The 23664-nt window shown below is 55.8% G+C and overlaps 1 protein-coding gene and 1 pseudogene across 1 annotated transcript; one reads left to right on the top strand and one right to left on the bottom strand.

The window, feature by feature from the left end:
* The window catches only part of LOC134562182 (zinc finger protein 345-like), a 79122-nt pseudogene that overhangs the window by 26014 nt on the left and 29444 nt on the right, over window positions 1-23664 (top strand).
* LOC134562151 (serine/threonine-protein kinase pim-1-like) lies at window positions 11832-18932 on the bottom strand. The gene is made up of 6 exons (XM_063419576.1): window positions 18918-18932; window positions 13751-14362; window positions 13571-13621; window positions 13000-13366; window positions 12175-12354; window positions 11832-11938 (listed from the first exon to the last, which is right to left on the bottom strand). The coding sequence occupies exons 1-6, from the start codon at window positions 18930-18932 to the stop codon at window positions 11832-11834; spliced, it is 1332 nt and encodes a 443-aa protein (XP_063275646.1).

The following is a 23664-nucleotide window of genomic DNA, read 5'->3' on the forward strand; positions in this document are numbered from 1 at the left end:
CGTGAGCCGAGTGCAAAGAAACACACGGAGTGTTCAGGTTTCTCGTGTTCAAGGTCTTGCTCTCTGTTTATTATTTCTTATCTCACAAGATGTTCTTGTGCCCTGCAGAGCTCCGTGCAGCAGCAGGGGCAACAACGCTCTCTACCCCTCTGGGAGGGTCTTGGCCTCTTTTACTACATTTCTATTATTTACAATTAATCACCAATACCCAACACCTGTGCTAGACAGGTCATATCTGCTTTGACCCTGTCCAAACGTGCCACCTTCACAGCAGAAATGTCGGACCAGAAGAAGAAGAAGGACAGGAGCATGGCCCGAACCCTCCATCTTGTCCTCTCAAGTTCACACACCCAAAATACATGCACCCCCAGTGATAAACTGGTTACTATCTACTTCACACCCTGGTGACTTGTAACTCCTCCTGCAGTGTAGGTAGTCTCTCCCATGGACTGAAGTCAAAGCCTGCATCTCCCTGTGCTGTGTGCCAAGGCTTACAACCCCCTGTACAGGTCCCAGACCCTCCTGTACACGTTCCAAAGCCCCCTGCCCGGGTCGCAGACCCCTTTGACAGGGTCCTTGACCCTCCAGGGCCACCGGCACTGCTCAGGACTTGGTGAAGCCACGGCTCCAGCGCTGTCCCCGTGGGAGCTGACACTCATCTCCAAGGGGCTCTGGGAGTGCCACTGAGCCGGGACATGCCAGGCCATGCCATCCAACCAGTGAGACACGATTCTATCCCACTATCTTATCCAGGAATTGCTGCTCCTCCCTGTTGTGGGGCAAAAGTTGGAAGTAGATTTTCTCTCAGTGGCACTGGCCAAGCCCTGAGCCAGGGGCAGGACCTTTCCCTGGAGCTCTGAGGGCGCTGGGTTTGTTCAGCTGCAGCAGAGCAGACAGAGCTCAGAGCTCCCCAGGGGCTGCAGCTCCTCCCGAGGGGCAGCGCGGGGGAAGCTCCGACCTCTGCCCCGGGGGAGCAGGGACAGCACCCGAGGGAATGGCTGGGGCTGGGCCAGGGCAGGGCTGGGCTGGAGAGCAGCAAAAGCTTCTTCCCCAAGAGGGGCTCAGGCACTGACCAGGCTCCCCAGGGAATGCTCACAGCCCCAAAGCTGCCAGAGCTCCAGGAGCCTTTGGACGCCCTTCCCAGGGATGCACAGGCTGGGATTGTTGGGGTGTCCTGGACAGGACCAGGGCTTGGACTCCATGATCCCCGTGGCTCCCTCCCAGCTCAGCCCATTCTGCAATTCTCACCCTTTGGCTCAGCCTTTGTGTCCCCTCCAGGCGCTGGCAGAGCTGTTGGGTGGGGCAGGAGCAGGGCAGCCCCAGCGTTCCCATCTGTGTGACACAACAGTGACAGCCCCAACATTCCATCCCTGGAGACGCTCCAAGGGAAGTGTCCACACCCGTGTCCAGTCAACAGAACTGACCGGCCACTGACCCTGAGTGACCACGGCCCTGCCAGCCCGGAGGCACCACTGGGGCAGCTGCATCTCAGCCGTGTCCCAGCTCCTGCAGCCCCTCCTCTGCCCCGAACCCTCCTGCACCACAGGGAGGGGCTCATTTCAGTGCCCCTCAGGGGTCTCCTCCTGGGGTTATAGAACACCTGGCAATGGAACCTTGGGGTGAAAAGTAGAGCTTTTGGTCCTCACTAGCAAGGCCAGAACTGAAACTGAGGGCCTGGAGATGCTTGAATTCAAACATTGGAATGGGAGCATCTGTCGAGGGGGAGATCTTTTCCTCCTATGCCTGCTCATGTGAACTGTGCAATTCTCTTGTGCTGAGGAACTTGAGGTGTCTGTCTGAGCAGAAAGGTGAAGAAAGGAAAGGTGAGCCTGAGACAGGAGCTTTCCTTTGCTAAAGCAAAGCCTCAGCACAGAAAGAACATTGTACCCTTGGCAAGGAGGGATTGTGTTAAAAGAGCTGTCACATCCCTGCTGGGTTGGACATGGAAAGTTGTGGTGCCATCCTTTCCTTCCCTCTAGCCCTCAGCCAGAACTTGGATTGAACAGGGACATGAGGAGAGAGGAATTTCCCTGCCAGGGCAGGGCTGTGGTGCAACACATCCCCCAGAAGGAGTCTGGAGCAGCCCAAGGCTCTGTGTGCCCAGGCAGAGGCAGGCAGGACGCAGAGCTGTCAGCAAAGGAAGGGCCCAGCCAGGTGGGGCAGCCGGGGGATGACGACAGCCTGCAGGGACAGAGGCGCAGGGCATGGACACCATAGCACAGCCTGGGCTGCACAGGGCACAGGATGGGCAGCAGCTGAAAGGCCCTGACACAGCCAACTCCTGCAGCACTTGGGCCATGGCTGCTGGCCCTGGGCCTGAGCCATCAGGAGGAGACAAGTGACCCTTGCAGGCCTGGGGCCTCATTTCCTCCTTGTCCCTGCTCAGCAGCCTGGCAGGGGCCGCCCCATGGTGCTGCCCTTGACATTGCACATCCCCACATCCCAGTGGCCCGGGAAGAGCCCTGAGCTGTGAGGGAGGGACAGGATCTGCCTTGCCAGGGGCTGGGGCTCAGGCTTTGGCCCTGTGCATTCCTGAAACATCCAGGTTTGCTCAGCATCAGAGACACCTTTGCCTTGTTTGTCTACACCTGTCATCACCGCCTGCAGTGTTCTGCTCTGACTGGAACCTGGGGACACTTCCTCTATCGTGTTGCTCGATGAGACCCATTTAAACCAGAGGAAACCTGAGTATTTCTGCTTAATTCTTGAGAACTCTGAATTCTGCAGAGCAGCAGCCCCAGCTCGGGGCTGTGGGCAGCAGGGCAGGGGCTGCAGCAGTGGCTGCTCAGGCCAGCACAGACCTGTTCCCCTGGGAAAGGCTCTGGGGGCAGCTGGCATGTGCCAGGAGCAGGGCAGGAGCCCGTGGGTGTGCAGAGGAACCCTGGCAAGAGGCTGCCCTGTCCCTGGGGCAGCAGGAGCTGCCTGAGGAGCCCCAGGGGGAACTCTCTGCTGCTGTGCTGGGCAGCGGGGCTGGCCCTGGGGCTGCAGGAGCTGCCTGAGCTGAGCATCTCCTGAGCATTGCAGCCACAGAGTGGCTGTCCCTGAGCTCCAGTGCCTGCAGTTCCTGCTGCAGAGCCAGACAGGGCTGGGCTGCTCTGCACGGCTGAGCAGGGAGAGGAAAACAATGGAAGCTTGGTTACATTAGTCCCCAAAGTGTCAGGACTATCTCAATTCCATGTGGCCCCACAGTGTCACTCTGGTCCCCTTGCTCACACCACGCCCCTGTGGGATTGCATTTTATGGAAATGCTTTGCTCTGGCTCAACCCTGGAAAATGTATGGTTTATCCCAAGTCTGTATCCTCCCTGCAGTATCCTGTATCTGTAACCTCATTGGCTGGAGAATGTTACCGCGCCCCTTTGAACCTCTGTGATAAGAATGCTAAGGCAGAAGGCTCTGCCCCTCTTGCCCCTCTCCCCCTGGAGGCCTCCTGATGCTCCCTTTCCCTCTCCTCCCTTCCCCCCCCCTTCCCTTCCCCTCTCCCTCAGTGAATAAACCCTCACCTCATCAGCACCCCACCGGCATCTGAGTCTCTTTGCCTGCCAGCATAGGAACACCACGACCACAAAGACCCCAGGGGTCTCCAGGGGGCACTCCCCGGGGACCCCCCCATAAATTTAAACAACAACACGCCCCGCAGTGTCACAAGGCACCTTTGGTTCTCTGGGGCTGCAGTGTCTGTTCTCTCCCTGAGCAGGAGCAGCACCAAAAACTGACACCAACCTAAGGAATAATGGAATTTATTATAATGCAAATCAGCAAAATCACAAATAGAGAAGCTCAGTATTGCACCCAGTCATCTCTATCAAAGATTGACCATAATGATTAAGAAAGAGACAGTACCAGTTACCCCCAGACTTTGCCATCATCCACATCCACACATCAGATGGGGGAAGCTTTCATAGCCAGGGACTGGAGAACCACTACTAGCCACTGGGAATTCCTGCAGGTGCATCCAGCTTTGGAGCCAATGAAGTGGCCAAAAACCTGGAACACTAGGCAAGGAAACAGTACTCCATATATATAGTATAAGGCCTTTAGAGCAGGTATTTTTTCATTCAACACCCGGAGTGAGGGGGATAGCTCCACCACAAGCTCACTCATCCATTCTTCACACAGTACTAGCTTTTATACATGTTTTTTATGTTCACATTATACTTTGCTAACCTTCATACTGTAGCATATTTTCTAATCACATGAATATGTAAGCTCCTGTAGCACATGCGGGGTCTCTGCACGAGGTGGTCGTCAGCCTCCTGGTGGTCGTTTTGATGAAGGCTCAGAAAACTTCCTTGGGCTTGAACTTACTACTCCTGCTTCCTGCACATGCTCTAGAAGATTGCCTGCTCAAATAGCCAGGAGTTAGCTTTTTGCAGATAGCTTGTGTTGTGGTTTGACACTGGCGCAATTGAAGGCACCCACGAGGGTCGTTCGCTCGCCCTCTGCTGCCACCGCTGGGCAGAGAAGGGAAAAAAATATTAACAAACACTTCATGAGGGAGATAAGGACCAGGAGAAATATTTCAAAGGCAAGGAAGGCTCAACTTAAGGTGCAAAGTGAATTTTATTAGTAAGAGAATCAGAGGAGGATAATGAGAAATAAAATAAGCCCCTAAAACACCTTTCCTCCACAGCCTCTCTCTCCTTCCCACCAACAGCACAGGGAGACAGGGCACGGGAGTTTTCTCATTTCATCAAGAGATTTTCTGCTGCTCTGGGAGAGGAGTCTTTCCCCTGTGAGGCCGTGGGGCCCCTCCCAGGGGAGACAGTTCTCCGTGAACTGCCCCAGCGTGGGTCCACTCTCACCACCAGCAGCCCTACTGCCCCTGCTGCACCGTGAGCCCTCCCACGGGCACAGTGTCCTCCCAAACTGCTGCGGGGTGGGTCTCTCTGCCCACGGGGTGCAGCCCTTCAAGAACAGGCTGCTCCAGCATGGAAGCAGGGCCCTCTCTCTCCACTGGGTCTCCCACTGGATCACAGCTTCCTCCAGGCATCCACCTGCAGGGCCAGACCTGACTCTGCTGCTCCGTGGGGCTGGGGCAGGGGCAAGGAGAGTCTGGACTCTGCAGTGCCAGGGAGAGGAAAACAGTGGACCTTTGGTTATACGAGTCCCTGCAGTGTCAGAATGGTCTCCATGGTTCCATGAGGCCATGAAGAGTCACAATGGCTGCTTGGTTCATTGGGACCCCACAATGTCACAATTTCACCCTGGTTCCATGAGACCCCAAAGCGTCACTATGGTCTAGTTGGTTCCATGAGACCCTCACTGAGCACCTCAATGGCCCCTTGGTTCCATGTGGCCCAACAGTGTCACTCTGGTCCCCTTGGTTCCATGTGTCCCCACAGTGTCACTCTGGTCCCCTTGCTCACACCAGGCCCTGCAGTGTCACAGGGCACCTTTGGTTCTCTGGGGCTGCAGTGTCTGTTCTGCCCCTGAGCAGGGTCAGCACCAAAGACACAGACACAAAGTTCAGCAATGGTGTGATTTATTCTAATGCAAAACTGCAAAGAATCACAAAAGGAGAAGCTCAGAAATGCACCCAATCATCACTACCAAGGATTGCCTGCAGTGATTAAGAAAGAGACAGCAGCAGTCACCCTCAGACTTTGCCATCACCCAGACCCACACATCAGCTGGGGGAGCTGTCACAGCCAAGGACTGCAGAGCCACTCCCGGACACTGGGAATTCCTGCAGGGGCCTCCAGCCACAGGTGAGGCTCCAACCTGGCTGGGAGAGGGCCCAGCTCTGACAGTGCTGAATAAACAAACTGACAGCACTTCTAGTGCAGGAACATCTGGTTTCATTCTCCTCTTGGGTTCCTCCCAAAGCCTGGCCAGGGCTCAAGGAGGACCCAAGGGAGCTGACTCTGACCATACAGCCCCAAACAAGGCCAGATGTCGGATTTCATGGCCTTGTCCAGTTTCTAACTACAGAAAGGTCAATCCATGTTTAAGTGATGAGTGATCAATTTATCACAGCACTAATGACCATGCATATTTCATTATGGAGCAGATACAAAGATAACCTTTGGTTGGAAGGTTCATCCAGAGGTCACCTTTGGCTCAGGGCCTGTTGTTCAGGCCTCACTCGGGCCTGTTGTCCAGGCCTTGGCACTTTCAGGGACATGGTTTAGTGCTGGGCTTGATACTGCTGGTGAACGGCTGGACTGGGTGCGCTCGGAGGTCTTTCCCAACAGAAAGGATTCCATAATTCCAGGATTCCATCTACTGTATTCATCCAAGACCATGTTAGCAGCATTACTTTGGTCAAAAAGTTTCCTCTTGCTCAGCTCTTGTGGCCTAAGGCTTCAGCTCCTTCAGCTCCTGGTGCTAAGCTGCTCATGCTGAACGAGATGACTCGGAGAGAAGAACAGAGTTCATGCAATTCCTTCATGGACACTGAGAGGGGAGGGTGTGGAAACAGGAGCATTGTTTGGTGTGGCCTCCCCTCTGCCCTTCACACCTTTCAGCGCTTTGAACCAGCCCAGAGCTTTCTCCAAGAGTGCAATGGAGCAGCTGTTCCTGCTCCCAGCTCTGGCTCTTCCCAGGCTCTGACCTTGCCTGCTTTTGTCTCTCTTGCTGTGCCCTCTGTTCCCCTGTGCTCGGTGGCTGCTGCCCAGGACTGTGGGACTGGCACAGATCCAGTGGTTGAGCTCCTCCTTTCTCTGCCCTTGGAGCTGCCTGGGCACAGCAGCCTTTTCCATCTAGAAGCTGCACATGGACAGGGAGTCCCCACCTCTGTTCCTTGCACAGCCCCCAGGAGCCCAGGGCTGCCATCTCAAGGCCCTGCTGGCCCTGAGGGCTCCCAGGTGCCTCAGGCTGTTGTGACACCCCTGCACACAGAGGGAAGAGTGGCAGGGCTGTGCTCAAAGTCAGCTCCATGTGCTGCTGCTGCTGCTGTGGGGGTCATTTGTGCAGCCCTGCCCAGAGGGAGGGCTCAGCTCCAGGCCCTGCTGCTGCTCCCTGGGCTCAGCCCCAGGTTGGTTGTTGCTGGCAGTGCCAGCAGAGGCGGTGGCTGCAGCAGCGGGTGCTGACAGTGCCCCAAGCCCCGGGGCCGCAGGGGTCCCTGGGCTGGGGCTGGCAGGGAGCTGCCCCTTGTTCTCCCTCTGCCCTGCAGAGCTGGGCTGGGCACAAGTGGGGCAGCACAGCAAACAGGGAGCCTGCCAGACTCCTGCAGCCCTGTCTGCTCAGAGTTTGGGCCTTGGAGCTGCAGGTGCACAAAGGCAGCTGCTTCTGCTCCCTCTGTGTGTCCCCGTGTCCAGCAGTGCTGCTGCATCAGTCTGTGCCCAGCAATGGGGAAAAGCCTCAGCCCTGCAGGGCCAGGAGCTGCCGGGCTGTGCCTGAGCAGCTCAGCCAGCGGAAAGGGAGCTGCTCCACACAGGAACCAGCAGCAAAGCACTGGAGCACCTCGTTCTTGGCCACAGCCCAAATTCTGGGAGGGAATAACAGAGTTATTCACGTGCATTGGTGCATCAGCACTGCAGGTGCTGTGCCTGCAAACACATGGCTCGAGATGTGCAAAGGAATTCTGCAACTCTTGACTGGATCAGGATGTCACCAGTGCTGAACTCCAGTTTAGCCCAAAGCAACCACTTTACACCTGTGCTGGTCCCTGCTAGATCTTTTTCTTCAGGGTATCCAGACAAAAGCAAACAGAGGAGGAGCCTACATTTTCATTGTTTATCCAAAATGTCTCTCATTTTGCTGTACATTCCTCTTTTAGGAGGTGTTATCCACTTAACAACGAAAAAAAAAAAAGGAAAAAGCAGGAAAATAAGAAAGGGAGAACAAAAAACAAACATGCAGTGAAAAATCTTCTGTAACTTTAGATTAAGAGGTAGCTGATCTTAAAGAGACAACTAAATTACTTAATTTGTGAATGTTTTGATGGCATGGATCCATCTTACTGACTTCAGTATCCTCTTTTAAAAGATTATGGGTTTTCTTTCCAATATTAAGTTATTTGAAATTGTTGTTGAAGCATTAAGAAACTGACAGATGGATTGTGCATGACTGTATCTTGAGGGTAAAAAATACTACAGTTTGACACTTCGACCTAAAGAGTTGCAACTGAAAGTTGTAAATCCCAGTGGATTGTGTGGCAGCAGCCTTTCCTCGAGGATGTGCAGCATCACAAAGACTTCATCAGTGGGCTTGGGGGTGCTTGGAGCTTTGTCCTGTTCTACTCTAGGATTTCATGAAACAGGACTTCACCTGCCAACATGCCAGGTCACGTTCTGCCACCCCACCTCCTAAGACCCTGTATCCCCCAAAGCAGACACAAAGTGTTTCTGCTGCTCCTCCCTCGACACAAACCCACAGAGCTGGGATTTTCCCAAGTCTCGTGTCTCAATTGCTCCATATTCCTAAAGAACCAGCAGAGTCCATCCCGATAAATACAGTGAGTTACACGGATGGTGTAACTTCCTGCCTAGAAATCCTGAAACTGCTTCTGAATGATGCTCCCTTCAGCTCTTGGACACCTACTCACACTGAGCTGGGAAAAAATTGCCCTGGACACTGGCTTACAAGTGAGTTATTCCAAACTTAGAACTGTGTGGGAAATCTATTCATCCCTATCCTTTTAGTATATCCATACATGGGGGTGTGCATGGATGTGTCTTGTGCAAAGAGGAAGGAGTGTGCAAGCAACGTGACTTACACTTTCACTCTCTGTGTTCATTCCATACCCATGGGTACAAAGACATTATGGAAACCCTGGCACACACAGACCCTTCTGTCCCTGCAGACAGAGACATCCCAGAGCCCTGGCACACACAGACCCTTCTGTCCATGGGTACAGACACATCCCAGAGCCCCTGGCACACACAGACCCTTCTCTCCCTGCAGACAGAGACATCCCAGAGCCCCTGGCACACACAGACCCTTCTCTCCCTGCAGACAGAAACATCCCAGAGCCCCTGGCACACACAGACCCTTCTCTCCCTGCAGACAGAGACATCCCAGAGCCCCTGGCACACACAGACCCTTCTGTCCATGCAGGCAAAGACATCCCAGAGCCCCTGGCACACACAGACCCTTCTGTCCATGCAGGCAGAGACATCCCAGAGCCCCTGGCACACACAGACCCTTCTGTCCATGCAGACAGAGACATCCCAGAGCCCCTGGCACACACAGACCCTTCTGTCCATGCAGGCAGAGACATCCCAGAGCCCCTGGCACACACTGACCCTTCTGTCCCTGGAGGACGCAGCGCGGCGGGTGGGGCCGGTTGGTGGCAGCGAGTCCCTCACAGCAGGCCAGACCCGGCTCCAGCCCTGCCAGGCCCTGACAAGGATCAGTGCCACCTCTTCTGCAATGGGAAAGCCCTTCAGCCTTGTCCCTGCCCACAGGAGCACTGCTGGCCTGGCAGCACAGTTTGTTTCCCCCACAGGCTGCAGGAGATGAGAACACAACCCTTGCAAACACTGACTGCAAGCCACAGCTCTGGGGGCTCCCCATTGTCACCATGAGATTCTCCCAGTTTTCTGAGCATTCATACTAAAGTAGAAGTGTGCACCTTCTCACGCTCATTCATGTAAACAAGGAGATTGTGTTTTGTAAATATTGCTATTGTTTTGAATTCCTTCTCCAAGAGAAGGGGAGGTTGAATGACAGTCCCTCTGACCAATGTGGTTGAGCAGTGGGAATGCCACTCTCCAATCCATGGGCACCATGCTAAAAGTATACAATAGGAAGTAATAAACAAAGCAGGAGATTCTCCCTGCTGCTCTGATCTCCCCAGATTCGTGGCTCTGTGTGTCTTTTCAGGCGAGGCTCCCAACGACACCCCATGAACCTCAGCCCTGGTACCACTGCCTGCCCCAAGCTTCAGGGGATGCAGTGGGAGCCCGGCTGGGCTCTGCCCTGGGGCCATCCTGCAGGGAGAGCTGCAAACAGGGAGCATTTCCTTGCCACAAACAGCCAAGCCAGGGGTGCAGGGCAGCTGCTCCAGCCCGCACTGCACTGCTGTGTGCTGTGCCCTGGGGCTGGGGCTCCCCGCAGAGGGGACTGCACTGGTGTGCCAGAGGAGACAAAGAAGCTTCAGCTTAACCTTAGTGAGGTGGGTGGGTGGGCTGGGAGAGTGGGGAGGCTTAAGGGGATTCACAGAGCTCATCCTGCTGGAAGGACAAGGAAAATGGAGTGGGAACTCAGCACTGAGGAGAGATGAGGGCTGGACAGCAGCTCTCACTGACACTAAAATGCCACGGGACCGCGGAGATATTGCTGCTCTTCAGCCAGTGACAGGATGAGGCCCTAAACCTGGGGTTTGGTCTTCCTTGTGGTGAAGGCCATCAAGAAAGGCAACAGTGTGACGGAGACTGTGATGGGCTGGGAACTCACTGGGGGAAAGGAGGGAGCAGTTGTGAAATTTAAAAGTAGGTGAGGGAGAGAAATCTTCAGGGAAGGGCTGAGCTACACCTTGGGCAAGTTGATAAATGTCATTTGGGGTCATCCCAGATTGATTGCATTTCAGAAGTTACTGAACAAGTTTAATTTTGGAGGGTGTGATGTTTTCCCTCGGAGATGTACACTCTGCAAACTTGAGCTGCATTGCCCAAGTGCTCAAGCAAGTCTCTGCTGCAGGTCACACCATTTCTTCTTTGGCTGATTCTGGCTTGGGGCTGAGCTCCAGCAGAGCCCTGGCAGAGCCCAGAGCAGCCTCAGCATCCGCAGAGCCCGGCTGCAAGGAGAGAAACCAGAACCCGCCCATCAGCTGAAGGCTCCTGTCCCCCTTGTCCCAGTGCCCGCCGTGCCCAGGCCATGCTGGCCGTGCCCAGAGCGGTGCCCAGAGCTGCCCATCATTGCTGCCCTTGGCAGCAGAGCAGGAGGGCAGGACATGTGCCCAGCCTGCAGCCAGCCGTGGCACACCCACCTCCTCAGCAGCTGCCCACAGCAGGATGCTCCTGTGCTGGCTGCCATCTCCCAAAAGCTCTGATCCCACCCAGGCCAAGAAGACGGGACCCACCTGACACCATCCGCCGCTGGAAGAAAAGCTGCTCCCAAACGATGTCCTCAGCCTTCTCCAAGGGCACGGCCCATCCACGGCATGGCTGGTCCCAAGCACTTCCCCATCCAGACTGGACACCACCTAGAACGCTTCCTTTAGAGAAACAAACAGCAAATTAACGAAAATAGACTACAGACAAAAAGGGAAAATGAGGGAAAAGGCACAGTGGATACTGGGGGTGGTTGGCAGGGCCAGGACCCCACACCCATTTCACACCCACCCCAGCTCATGCCCCCCAGCCCTGCCAAAATGCAGCTTGGCAGCCCACTGAAAAATCAGTTGCTTCCATTCCAGCAAAAGGGGGAACCTTTGTTTCCCGGCCAGCCTGTGCAATGCCCAAATCTGGGAGCATCCCCCTGTGTGTGCACTCATCTGCAAATTCACTGTGGAGCCTGGCTTTGAAGAAGGTGCCAGAATCAAAGTCCATCATCTTCAGCTTTGTGGTGGCCTGGTCGAGGAAGAGGTTTTCATCCTTGATGTTGTCCTGGCTGTCTCCAGCAGCAGCAGCCCCACCTGGCACAGCTTCTCCAGGGGCTGCTTCTCTTTCCCTGGGGGTGAGACCAGGCTGTCAGTGTTCTGCCCAGGGCCCCAGCTGGCAGTGACCCAGGACAAGCCAAAGCAGCTGGGATGGCAGCCAGCAGTGCTGGGCAGAGCAGCTCAGCTCCAGCACAGGGGCTGTGTGTTCCCATCTGATGACCCCTGTGCAGTGACACAGGCAGGACAAAAAAGTCTGGGTCCTTTGCTTCTGATTGCCAAGGCATGTGTGGAGCTGGAACTTACCAGGGCCCTGCATCGCTGTTTCTGTGGCTCTCTCCCTTCTTCTATGGCAGATGACTATCCTGCATCCAGGGATGACACAACAGGTCTTCTACTGAAGGCCGGTCCACATCCAGCATGGATAAACACCGCCGGATGACATCTTGGCACTCTGGCGAGAGAAACCAGAAACCGCCGGTCAGTTGGAGAAGGCTCCTGTCTGTCCCACTGTTCCCATTCTCAGGCCATGCTGCATTTGCTCAGAGCTGGGCCTAAACTTTCCCAGGAATTCCCTGGTTTGGAGGAAAGCAGGACAGCAGGACACGTGCCACCTCCTCAGCAGCTGCCAGAGCCCACTGCTGTCTCCCAGCACTGGCATTTCCCCCGTGCCCAGAGATGAGGATTCACCTTGAGAGAGCCGTGGTGGCAGCGAGAGCTGATGGTCCCAGCTGATCTTGTGGCCCCTCCTGAAAGGGTGCTCCCCACACACCATCTGGTGCAGCAGGATGCCCAGGGACCAGACGGTAGCTGGCTGTCCATAGTACCAGCCAAACTGGTTCCATTCCGGGGGGCTGTATGACGGTGTTCCTATGGAATACAGATGGAGTTCATCAGGGGGATGCTGCTGCTCCCAGAGCCTGGCCCCAGCATCCCTGGGCGTGCAGGGGCTGCCCCAGTGGCACGTGGTGTGACCTGCTGCCCTCTGGCCAGCACCTGGGACTTGTGTACAAACTTAGGGTTGGAAAAGAAGCCACTGGTGTTGGAAGGTGGCAGTGGAAGCCCTGGCAAGGCCCAACCATGACAAGCAAAACCCACTCAGTGCTGGGGAAAAACCATGCCTTACTCGTCCCTGCCTGCATTGCCCCAAAAACCATTATGAACCCAAAGCAAACCAGGCAATCACAGCAGTCCAAGCCCTTTCTCACCTGCACACCAAACTGGCTGGTGCACATGTTCTGGCTCCCCTCTCAGCCACCCCCACCCACGGGTGCTTCTGTTGGGCTGGCTGCCCCAGCCCCAGCCCCAGTCCCAGGCAGAGTGGCTGGCAAAGGCTGCCAGCAGGGCTGGAAGCTGGTCCCCCCACCCACTTGTGTTCAAAAGCAACTGGGCTGAAGACTCAGTGCCATGAGTGGCAGGGAAAGGGGGGAACCCCAGTGCCACACCCAGGCTGGGCTGTGAGATGTTGGGCCAGGAGATGTCTGCAATGGGGAGCACACCCCTGCGAGGGCTCACCTGCAAAGTGAGTATAGGCTGTGTCTTGTAGGTAGGTGCCACAGCCAAAATCAATCAATTTGGCCTGCCCGGTGGTCAGGTCAAGCAGGATGTTCCCTGGCTTGAGGTCGCGGTGCAGGACCCCGCAGCTGGTGCAGTGCCGCACGGCCTCCAGCACCTGGCGGAACAGCTCCCGCGCCACCTCCTCGCACAGGAACCGCCGTGCCCGAATGAAATGCTGGAGGTCCTGAGAACGCTCCGGGCGCTCCATGATGATAATGATGTCTTTGGGGAGCTCCAGCCACTCCAGCAGCTGGACGACACCAGGGAAGCCAGTGGAGACCTTGTGCAGCAGCACGATCTCCAGTGGTGCGCTGGTGCCGTTGGGCTGTGGGAGGAGCACAATGTTGTCAGTGAGGCTGAGGCCGTGCCAGGGGTCAGGGACCCCTCAGCCAGCCCGGGATGCTCTGCACCCTTTGCTGGCCCCACGCCCGCTCTCCCTCCAGGCGTCCTGGCGGCTTCCACCCTGCCAGGCCTCAGCTCATCCCCGCCCGGCACGGCCCAGCTTCTCCTGCTGGCCCCGCTCACTCACCAGCTCACCCCAATGCCGGACACGGTTCCGTGGCACCCTTTTGATGGCCACCTGCAAGCCAAGGGGAGCAGCAGGCTGAGCTCACTGCCTGCCCTGCCCAGCCCCAGCCTCCTTCTCCTTCGCCCTCCTCCTCCTCCTGCGCCCCTTCCTCGTGCACCCACCACCGGCCCCGCCGCTCACCGGGGCACGGTCTGAGAGCCGTGTGGCCGCCCAGACGCTGCCGAAGCCGCCGTGGCCCAGCAGCGAACCCAGGCGGTACTGCTCCTGGAGGGCCTGCTGCGCCTTCCCTGCCGGCGAGACGCGGCTGTCAGCGCTCGGCCCGGGGCCAGGAACGGCCCCCGAGCGCCCCTCGAGCGGCCCGGGCTGGGCATCCCCAGGCATTTGCTCCTGGCAACGGGACAGCAGCGGCTCAGGGCCAGCGGCCGCGCTGCCAAGCGGAGGAGCTTGGGCCGGGGAAGCCGCAGTGGAGGCGGCGGGAGCGGCCGCGCCGCCTGTGTCCTCTGCGGGCCCAGGGACGAGCTGGGGCCGGGGCCGGGGCCGGGGCCGGGGCCGGGGCCGGGGCCGGGGCCGGGGCCGGGGCCTGGGCTGGGCTCGGCACAGGCGCAGCCAAAGGCCAGCAATGCTGCCCCAGCCCCAGGCACTGATGCCCGCCCAGCAGCGCCATCTCCAGCACTGCCAGAGCCGGGCGAAGGCGAGACCGCGGCGGGACGCCCGGGGGCAGGGACGGGGCAGCCCCGCCCGGGGCCGGGGGTGGGCCCGAGGCATGGCCCGGCCCAGCAGGGGAAAGGGAGACTGGGTTGGGAGGGGGACACTGGGAAAGGGAGAGGCTGCGGGACTGTGGGAGAGGGGAAGCACGGGTTTGTCAACAAAGCCGCTTTTTTCTTCTCTGCTGCTGCCGCTGCTGCCGCTGCTGCCGCTGCTGCTGCTGCAACTGAAGCTCCAGGGCCGTTTGTCCCCTTGTCAGTTTTTTCCGTTGCCCCCTCTGCCTCGCACCGAGCCCTGCACTCCCCGGGGCAGCCCCTGAGCCTGTCCAAACACGGGAACTTCGCCGTTTTCAGTCAGGGCCCAGTCTTGACTCCTGCACAGTGACAGAGGAGTCCCCTTGGCTGCTGCTGTGCATTGTCCCTGCTGAGGGTCAGACACTGTCACAGCACATTCCCTGAATGCAGAATTTGAACCTGACCCAAGCACTGCACTTGTGTCTCCGGCATTGCTTTCCAAGAAAAACGGGAAGGCAAACTGGATGTAGCTCATGGTATTTTACAGTGTCTAAATCTTGCCAAGTCTTGGATGTCAGAGGTGAGACCCATTTAGAATTAATGAGATGAAGTAGTTTAAGATGGAAAGTGGGACAGAGAAATAAACAGAGGAAAATATCTTGGGTTGTTTCTTTCCACTTTCATTTCATTTCATTTCCGAAAAGCTGTTTCAGCTTTCCCAGAATCTTCTCCACAGTCCTGTCTGCTCTTTCCAAGAACCTTTCCTGGAGAACAAGTTGCACCATCTGTCACAAGATATCCCACCCATGCAGCTTCTCTTGACTTTCCACAACATGTGTGAAGCAGGAGTCTTGCAGCAAAGCAGGAGAAAGGTTTTGAGAACTTGACAACTTTTTCTTTCCTTTCCCCATGTGGGCTGGGGAGTTGTGCCATTGGGAAGGTTTTCATTGTTCCTGTTCTACCCAAAGCAAACAGGACAGGCTCCCAGGGGTACCTACTGGGAGTCTGTTATCGTCCACCCAAGCAGGAAGAAGAGGTGGACAACTTCTTCTCTAAGAAGCTGGAGAATGTTTCAGGATCACCAGCCCTTGTTCTCGTAGGTGACTTTAACCTACCAGACATCTGCTGGGAACTCAGTACAGCGGCAAAGAGGCAGTGCAGGAAGGTTTTGGAGTGGATGGAGGAGAACTTTTTGTGACAGCGGGTGAGTGAGGCCAGCAGGGGAGGGACTATGTTCGACCTGTTGTTTGCAAATAGAGAAAGGCTGGTGGGGGATGTGGTGCTTGGAGGCTGCTTGGGGCACAGGGATCATGAAATTACAGAGTTCTCAATATGTGGTGAATTCAGGAGGGACATCAAAAAGATTTTTACATTGGACTTCTGGAGGGCAGACTTTGGCCGTTTTAGGAGACTTATTCAGAGAGTTCCTTGGGAAGGAACCCTTAAAAACAGAGGAGTCCAGGAAAGGTGGGTGTGCTTCAATGCAGAGATCTTGAGGGCACAGGAACAGACTGTCCCTGTGTGCTGAAAGATGAGCTGACAAGGCAAACGTCCAGCCTGGATGGGCAAGGAGATTTCAAAGGAACTTAGGAATAAAAAGAGGATGTATAATTTTTGGAAGGAGGGTCAGGCCTTTCAGGAAGTATTTAAGGGAACATGTAGGAAAAAAAATATTAGGGAGGCCAAAGCTCAGTTTGAAGTCGTTTTGACAACTTTTGTAAAGGATAATAAAACATGTTTTTACAAATAAATTAATGGCAAAAGGAAGGGTAGGACCAACCTTTGTTCTCTACTGGATGTGGGAGGGAACTTAGGAACTGCAGATGAGGCGAAGACGGCTTGTCCTCAGGACAGCTGCCCTCCTGGGCTGGTAGATGGTGTCAGGGAGCAGAATGGTGCCCCTGTTATCCAGGAGGAGGCAGTCAGAGAACTGCTGAGCCACTTGGATGTTCAAAATCCATGGGCCCAGATGGGATCCAGCCCAGGGTGTTGAGGGAGCTGGCAGATGAGCTTGTGAAGCCACTCTCCATCATTTCCCAACAGTCCTGGCTCACTGGTGAGGTTCCAGAGGACTGGAGGTTGGCCAATGTGTTGTGTGACCCCTACACCAGAAGGGTAGAAAGGAGGATCCTGGTAATTATAGGCCAGTTTGATATGGGAAACATATCTAAAATTCAGATATTTAGAAGCATTTAATGTGCTTAAGCAGATGGAGGGGAAGCAGAAATATACAGCTTATTTAGCAATCCTGTAAAAGCAGAAACACGACTTGTAACAGAACACATGAGGATTTAGTTGCTAGGTAAAGGCCATAGAGATAAGATGTATATTGTGTATATTGTGAAAACTCAGTAAAGCAAGACTTAGGTATAGTGAAAACCCCATAAAGCAGAACCTGTGGCTTAAGAAATCAGAAAGAACCAGGCTCGTGGATTTGGCCAGGACAAAGTGACCTGGGAGTTAGCCAAACCTTCACTGCACCTGCCCAGAGGCAGAGGTCAAACAGTGAACAACTGAGGAAGACCTCTTACTTCATCAGAAGACCCCAGCCTGCAGCCACCAGATGTGGCACCAGAGAAGACTAATTATAATAGGAAGTGCAAGGAGGCGGAGAGTGGGCAGAGAATGGGTGGGGAGGGAGGGGTTGTTTTGTGGGATCTGAGTGTATTTAAACCTTAAACCTGTCTCAACCAGGTACGCAGGTATGGTGGAAAATCCCCCTTGTGTCCCAGATGGAAATAAAACATACCTGCTTTACAGTTTGAATTGTAAATCCTTATCCCACAACTCAAGTCAGCCTGAACTCAGTACCCAGTAGGGTACTGCAGCAGTTTATACTGAGTGTCATCACACAGCACCTACAGGATGGCCAGGCTATCAGACCCGGCCAGCACGGGTTTAAGAACAGAAGGTCGTGTTTGACCAACCTGGTCTCCGTTTATGACCAGGTGACCCGCCAGGTGGGTGCGGGAAAGGCAGTGGATGTTGTGTACCTGGATTTCAGCAAGGCCTTGGACACTGTCTCCCACAGCACACTCCTGGAAAAGCTGGCAGCCCACAGCTTGGACAGGAGCACTCTGTGCTGGGTTAAGAACTGCCTGCATGGCTGGGCCCAGAGAGTGGTGGTGAAGGTTCTGCATCCAGCTGGTGGCACCAGTGGTGTTCCCCTGGGGTCTGTGCTGGGGCCAGTTCTGTTCAATATTTTTATTGACGACATGGATGAGGGGATTGAGTCTTTCATTAGTAAATTTGCAGCTGACACTAAGCTTGGACCGTGTGTCCATCTGTTGGAGGGTAGGAGGGCTCTGCAGAGAGACCTGGAATGACTGGATGGATGGGCAGAGTCCAATAGGATGAAGTTTAATAAGTGCAAGTGCTGAGTCCTGCATTTTGGCCACAAAAACTTCCTGCAGCACTCTAGGCTGGCAAGAGAGTGGCTGGACAGCAGCCAGGGAAGGGGACCTGGGGCACTGCTGGACAGCAGGCTGGACATGAGGCAGCAGTGTGGGCAGGTGGGCAAGAAGGCCAATGGCTCCTGGCCTGGATCAGGAATGGCGTGGCCAGCAGGAGCAGGGCAGTGTTTCTTCTCCTGTACTCGGCACTGGTGAGGCCGCACCTCGAGTGCCGTGTCCAGTTCTGGGCCCCCAGTTTAGGAAGGACATTGAGACGCTTGAGCACGTCCAGGAGAGGGCAACAAGGCTGGTGAGGGGCTTGGAACAAAAACCCTGTTAAGAACGGCTGAGGGAGCTGTGGTTGTTTCGCCTGGAGAAAAGGAGACTCAGAGGTGACCTAATCGCTCTCTACAATTCCCTGAAGGGTAGCTGTAGTTAGGTGGGGTTTGGTCTCTTTCTCCAGACAGCAGCTGACACAACAAAAGGACACAGTCTTCAGCTGCCCCAAGGGAAATACAGGATGGATATTAGGAAGAAGTTTTTCACAGAGAGAGTGATAAAGTATTGGAATGGTCTGCCTGGGGAGGTGGTGGAGTCACCATCCCTGGATGTGTTTAAAAAAAGATTGGATGAGGCACTCAGGGCACTAACCCAGGTTAAGCTGAGGTGTTTGGGGCATGGGTTGGATTTGATGCTCTTGAAGGTCTCATCCTACCCAGTCATTCTGTGAATTCGGTAAGAAATTTAGGCTCAGCTCTGGTGGCTCATTCCATCCTGGCCCAGGGCACAGCATCAGGAAGGTCTTTGCATTCCAAGGCTTTGCTGCAGCCAAAGAAATCTCCTGGCTCAGGGTCACCTTTCCTGCTCAGCCAGACCCAAGAGCGCCCCAGCAACAGCAGAGAATGGCAGCATTGCCATGGGCTGGCACAGCAGGGGGAGATTTCCCCCTTGAGAGTGGCTCATGTTGCAGTTTTTGCATTCAGGCAGCTGCAGATCCCTCAGCTTTGGTTGCACAGCAGCTGGAAATGCAAGGGCAGGAGCTCTGTTCATGCCCAGCCACAGCAGGTGACAGCAAGGACAGGCTCCTGGCAGCGTCACATTGGTAGGTAGCTCCTTCAACAAAAGCTGGGGGCTAGAACTCTGTGCAGAAAATGCCCTGATGGTCTCTGCACCCAGGCAAAAGGAACAAAGTTTCAGTTTTGGCCTTTCTAGAGAGCACCAAAATGATTCCTTTACAGAGCAAGGTTTCATTGTCGGCTGTTCCCCAACCCCCAGAGGAGAGCCCAGGGGCCCAAGGAACTGCGAGCGGGGACTCTGCAGGAGCCGGGACAGCGAGAGAGCCCGGGCTGAAGGTCAGCCCCGGGGCGGGCAGGGCCTGGGAGGGGGCACAGCCCGGGGGTCCCGCAGAGCCTCCCTGCTGCAAAGGCCCGGCTGGGACAGCGGGGCAGCTGCCGGGAGCCGTGTGCCAGGGCCGGGCCGCGGGTGGGTGTTCAAAGCGCCTCCAGGGGAGCAGCTTTTTGTCCCGGCCCGGGGGCATTCCCGCGGGGTCGGGGTCCCTGCGAAGGCGCAGGAGGGCAGGGTGGAAGGGGTTAGTTTGTGGGTTTGTTTGTGGATTATTTTTTGTGGGGGTTGATGGCTGGTTGGGATTTTATTGTTTTGGGAGGGGATACGGGCAATGTTTTTTTGTGAGATGCCCCCGGCAGTTTGAACCCCCTTGGGTGCGGGGAGCGCTGGCGCAGCCCCGGCACGGGCAGGGCGGCCCCGGGCGGGCTGTGGGAGCCGGGAGCGGCCGCCCGGGCCCGGAGCCGCCGCCTTGGGCCGGGAGCCCCCCGGGCAGAGCTCTGTGCTCGGGGCCCAGGCCCGGGCGGCCCGGGGAGCTCTCGGTGGCCCGTGGGCCCCGGCGCAGGTGGGTCCGTGTGGCTCGCAGGGGAGCGGAGCGGCCCGGCCGTGGCCGTGCGGGGCCAGTTGGGGCTCGGGGGGCCGGGCTGGGCCGGGCAAAGGCTGAGGGAGAGCGGGGGAAGCGTTGGCACAGAGGCCCCGGGCTCCCCGTGCCCCCCTGGCCACGCAGCCGGGCTCGGGGGCCGCCTCGCTCAGACCCGGCCCCGGCTGCGGGGGTCCCCGGGGCCCTGGGGAGGGGGCGGCGGGGGCTGGCGGAGCTCTGTGCCCGGGGCTGGGCGCGGCTGCCCAGGGAGCGGGGCATGCAGGGTCCCCCCGTGGTGGGGCTTGCTCTGCCCGGCTCAGGGGCTGCATTGTCAGCCCAGAGACACGTGGGGATCGCCCGGTACCAGCAGCGCTGGGAGGCAAACCCGGGAATGGGGGGAGCAGAAACGGGCAGTGCGAGAGCTGGGGGTGTTCCAGAAGCCTGGACAGGTTGGGAGCAAGGACAAGGGGGACCCATGGGTACCCCAGGACTCTGAAAGAGGGACCCTGGATAGTGCTGAGCCCAGAGAAGGGGAACCTCCTGGATTCTCAGGAGCCACAGCAGCCCAGAGAGGGCCAACACCAATACAAACTTGACCCGGGGCAACACTGACAGGGGGATCTCCAGGACTCCAAAGTGGAGAGATGAGAGAGAAGAAACTCATGGTTGGGTGTTTTTGCTGAACCTTGGTCACTTGGTTATTTTGGAGAAATGAATCTTTGTGTTTTGGAGGTTTATATGGGCACCAGAAGCCCAGTGACTTCTAGAGATGGACTTGGGCAGGAGGAACCCCCCAACCCAATGTGCTCATACATTGTATTTTTCCCCAAAGCAGAATTTCCCACTCCCAGACCTTGACCAGATGGAGAAGGCAGCTGCAAGGAAGAGGAAGATGGCCAGGGACAGCCAGGCAGGTGAGGAGGAAGTCAGTGCCCCTTTGCCCCTCTCTCCTGCTCCATCTCCCAGCCCAGCCTGGCCCCGGCTGCAGGACAACCCCGCTGCCGACGCCGTCCTGCCGGGGATGCACTGGGGGGATCTCCTTGCCCTTCCCTCTGTCACGGAGGCAAATCCCATCCACTCCTTGTGCTTCCTCCCCTGGACAAAGAGCTGAGGACAGAGACAAGGGAGGACAAATCCCCACGGCAGAACGTCATGGAAGAGGCTGTTTTCAGCGGCTCCATGGTGCAGGAATGCAACGGGGAAGAAAAGTCACAGAGATCCCGCAGGAGGAGGGGCTCCAAACCCATCTCAGGGTGCTCAGAGGAGGAAAGACCCACCCAGTGCCAGGAAGGTGGACAGAGCTTCAGCCAGGGCTCTGAGCTGGTGGTGCATGAGCAGCTTCATGATGGGGAGAAGCCCCACAAGTGCTTGGAGTGTGGGAAGAGCTTCAGCTGCAGCAACACCCTGATCCAGTACCAGATGATCCACACCAGGGAGAGGCCCTATGAGTGTTCTGAATGTGGGAAGAGGTTTCAGACCAGCTCACATCTCCTCTAGAACCAGTGGATTCACACAGAGGAGAAGCACTTCTGCTGTCCTGTCTGCAGGAAGGGCTTCAAGAACAACTCCCACCTCGTCACCCACCAGCGCATCCACACCGGAGAGAGGCCCTGTGAGTGTCCCCAGTGCAGGAAGAGCTTCACCCACAGCTCTCCCTTGACCAGGCACCGACAGAGGCACTGGTAAGGGAAGCCCTGTGAGTGACTCGACTGTGGGGAGAGCTTTGTGTGCTGCTTCAACTCTATCCTGCATCAGGGGATCACGTTGGGCAGAGCCCTGATGACCCACATTCCCTGTGATCTGCACTGGGGAGACACTGGGCTGGTGGTCCTTTTGTTTGGTGGTCCCTAATATTCTTTTGATTCCTCTTCATCCCTTTAAAACAGACAAAATTGGGATAAAAATGAACAAATTCATCAAAGGCATCTAAAGCCTCACTTTTTGCTAGTTTTTCGAGGGGATCTGGGATTCAGGGGGATACTTGGTAGGATTTAGGGGTTTGGGGGTATTTGGTGTCATTTTCTCCATTTCTTGGCACTCAAAGAGATGAGAAGGTTTGATCTGTTACCTCAAAACCACTCAATGCCACTGAAACCTATTCAATCCCACCCCAAAATTACTTGATTTCAACAGCCCCTCAGGGTGGAACGGGGTTGGAAGGACTTTGGTGAAGTGTGCTGCAAATCAGGAGGGGTGAGATGGGCATTGGGTGGAACGGGATGGGTGGGATGGGGTTTGGGAGGGGTGGGATGGGGGAAATATGTCTTGGGAAGGGGGTCCTGATGTCCAGGAGAGGTGGGATGGCTTTGGTTGGGGATTGGGAGGGTGTGGTGAAATCTGGAATGAGAAAGCCGAAGGCTGGGAATGATGAAGGGAGAGGGAACCCATTCCTGAGGGAGTTTTTGGGTATTCCACATTCCTGAAGGCATTTTGGTGCATCCCAGGTTTCTGAGGCGGTTTGGGGGCACTCCCCAATTCTTGGCAGGGGATTCCTGAGAGCAGCTCCATGGAGCCCCATTGCCAGGAGTGGTTGCTTTGGGCACGAGCTCAGAGCTGCAGCCAGAGTCCATTGCCTCGGTGCTGGAGAGCAGAGAAATGATGAAAGGCTCCAGATATCTCCAGAGTGTGTTTGGGGGCCCAGGACAAGTTCTGCATAGGTGGGACAGTCACTGCCCCAGCCCCAGCCACTGCAGCCTCTGGGCCAGCCCCAAAGTGGCTGCCAAGCCCCTGGCACCCCCAAAACCCCACCTGTGAGAGGGACCAGAGCAGGTGAGGCTGTGACACGGCTGTGACACTGACACGTCCCACGGCCCCGGAGCTCACAGCAGCTGAGATGGGCTGGATCCAAGGTCCTGGCTGTGGATGTCTCTCTCTCTCTTCTCCTGACTTCCTCTTCTCAATATATGGATAACTTGAAGTTGTAGGGTTTAGCGTTTTCTGAGTCAGTGCTTTGTAAAGTGCCTTACCATATTCCAGGTTTAATATAATTTATAAGCTGGGTACTATTTCTGTGTAAATGTTTACATCATAGGTTATAGCTTAGGAAAAATACTGTTCAGTGCTGTTCTTTTGTTAAATTGTGTAAGGTGTAAGTTAAGGTTAAGGTAGAAGCTAAGTCCTGTTAGTTTGAGCTCTGTTCAGCTTTTAGGCCATGTTCCTTTTATCCTTGCCCTCACTGTCCTCTTGTCACACACACACAGAGGGACAGTTCTCGGTTTGTTTGTGGTTTGATTGCTGGATTTGGTTTGGTTGTGTTGATGCTTTCCTTCCTTGCTGTGCCTAAAGTGTCCAGTCAGGGGTAGAGTGACTCTTGCCAAGGAACTTTGTCATGCCTCACCACCTGTGCTCCTAATTGGTGACTTCTGTCAAATATGCTAATCTGCTAAACTTATAAAACTGTATTGACTTCATGGGGGGGTTGGGCGTTTTGTGGACATTTTCTGTATCTCCCCTTGGAGGCCTCCAATAAAGATCAGCCTTTCTGTTACCTCCTCTATAATATTATCTCCAAAGGGTGTTACTTTATTTCTGGGTTCTATAAGGCATCAACACAGCGGGGCCTCATGACACCCAGGAGACCACAGTGACACAATGACATCTTGGGGAGCCAAGTGCCAGCTGCAAACACAGCGGGGCCTGATGGAAGCCAGGAGCCACTTGGAGAGTGCCAGGGCACGTGGAACTCAGTGCCCGCTGTGACACAGCACAGCCCCATGAGCTCAGCAGACCACTGTGACAACGTGGAATCCCATGGATGCAAGGCTCTACTTGGGCAGAGTGGGGTCTCCTGGGACACAGGTGCCACTGGGGCATTGCCAGCTCTTGTATAACCCAGTGCCCCTTGTGACACAGGGCAGCCTCATGGAACTGTCCTGGGGATGGTTCATAACCCATCACCATTTTGGGTTGTTTTTTGTTTTGTACCAGGAATGGTCACTGCCTCCCCTCCCTGCCTCTGGGAGTGCTGCAATGGGTGGAGGGGCAGCCCGGGGTCCTGCAGGGGTTGGGGGCCGGGGGCTGCTCTTCCTTCTGGTTGGGGCCATTGACTCAGTGGCCACGTGG

The sequence above is a fragment of the Prinia subflava genome, chromosome 26 (genome assembly GCF_021018805.1).
Source record: "Prinia subflava isolate CZ2003 ecotype Zambia chromosome 26, Cam_Psub_1.2, whole genome shotgun sequence".
NCBI lineage: Eukaryota > Metazoa > Chordata > Aves > Passeriformes > Cisticolidae > Prinia > Prinia subflava.

Excerpts from the sequence above, each read along its gene's own strand:
- LOC134562151 (XM_063419576.1), bottom strand. Across the intron at positions 13,622-13,750 it reads GGCTCTCAGACCGTGCCCCG|GTGGCCATCAAAAGGGTGCC; the intron begins GTGAGCGGCGGG and ends CTTGGCTTGCAG. Across the intron at positions 11,939-12,174 it reads GCCACCACGGCTCTCTCAAG|AGTGCCAAGATGTCATCCGG; the intron begins GTGAATCCTCAT and ends TTCTCTCGCCAG.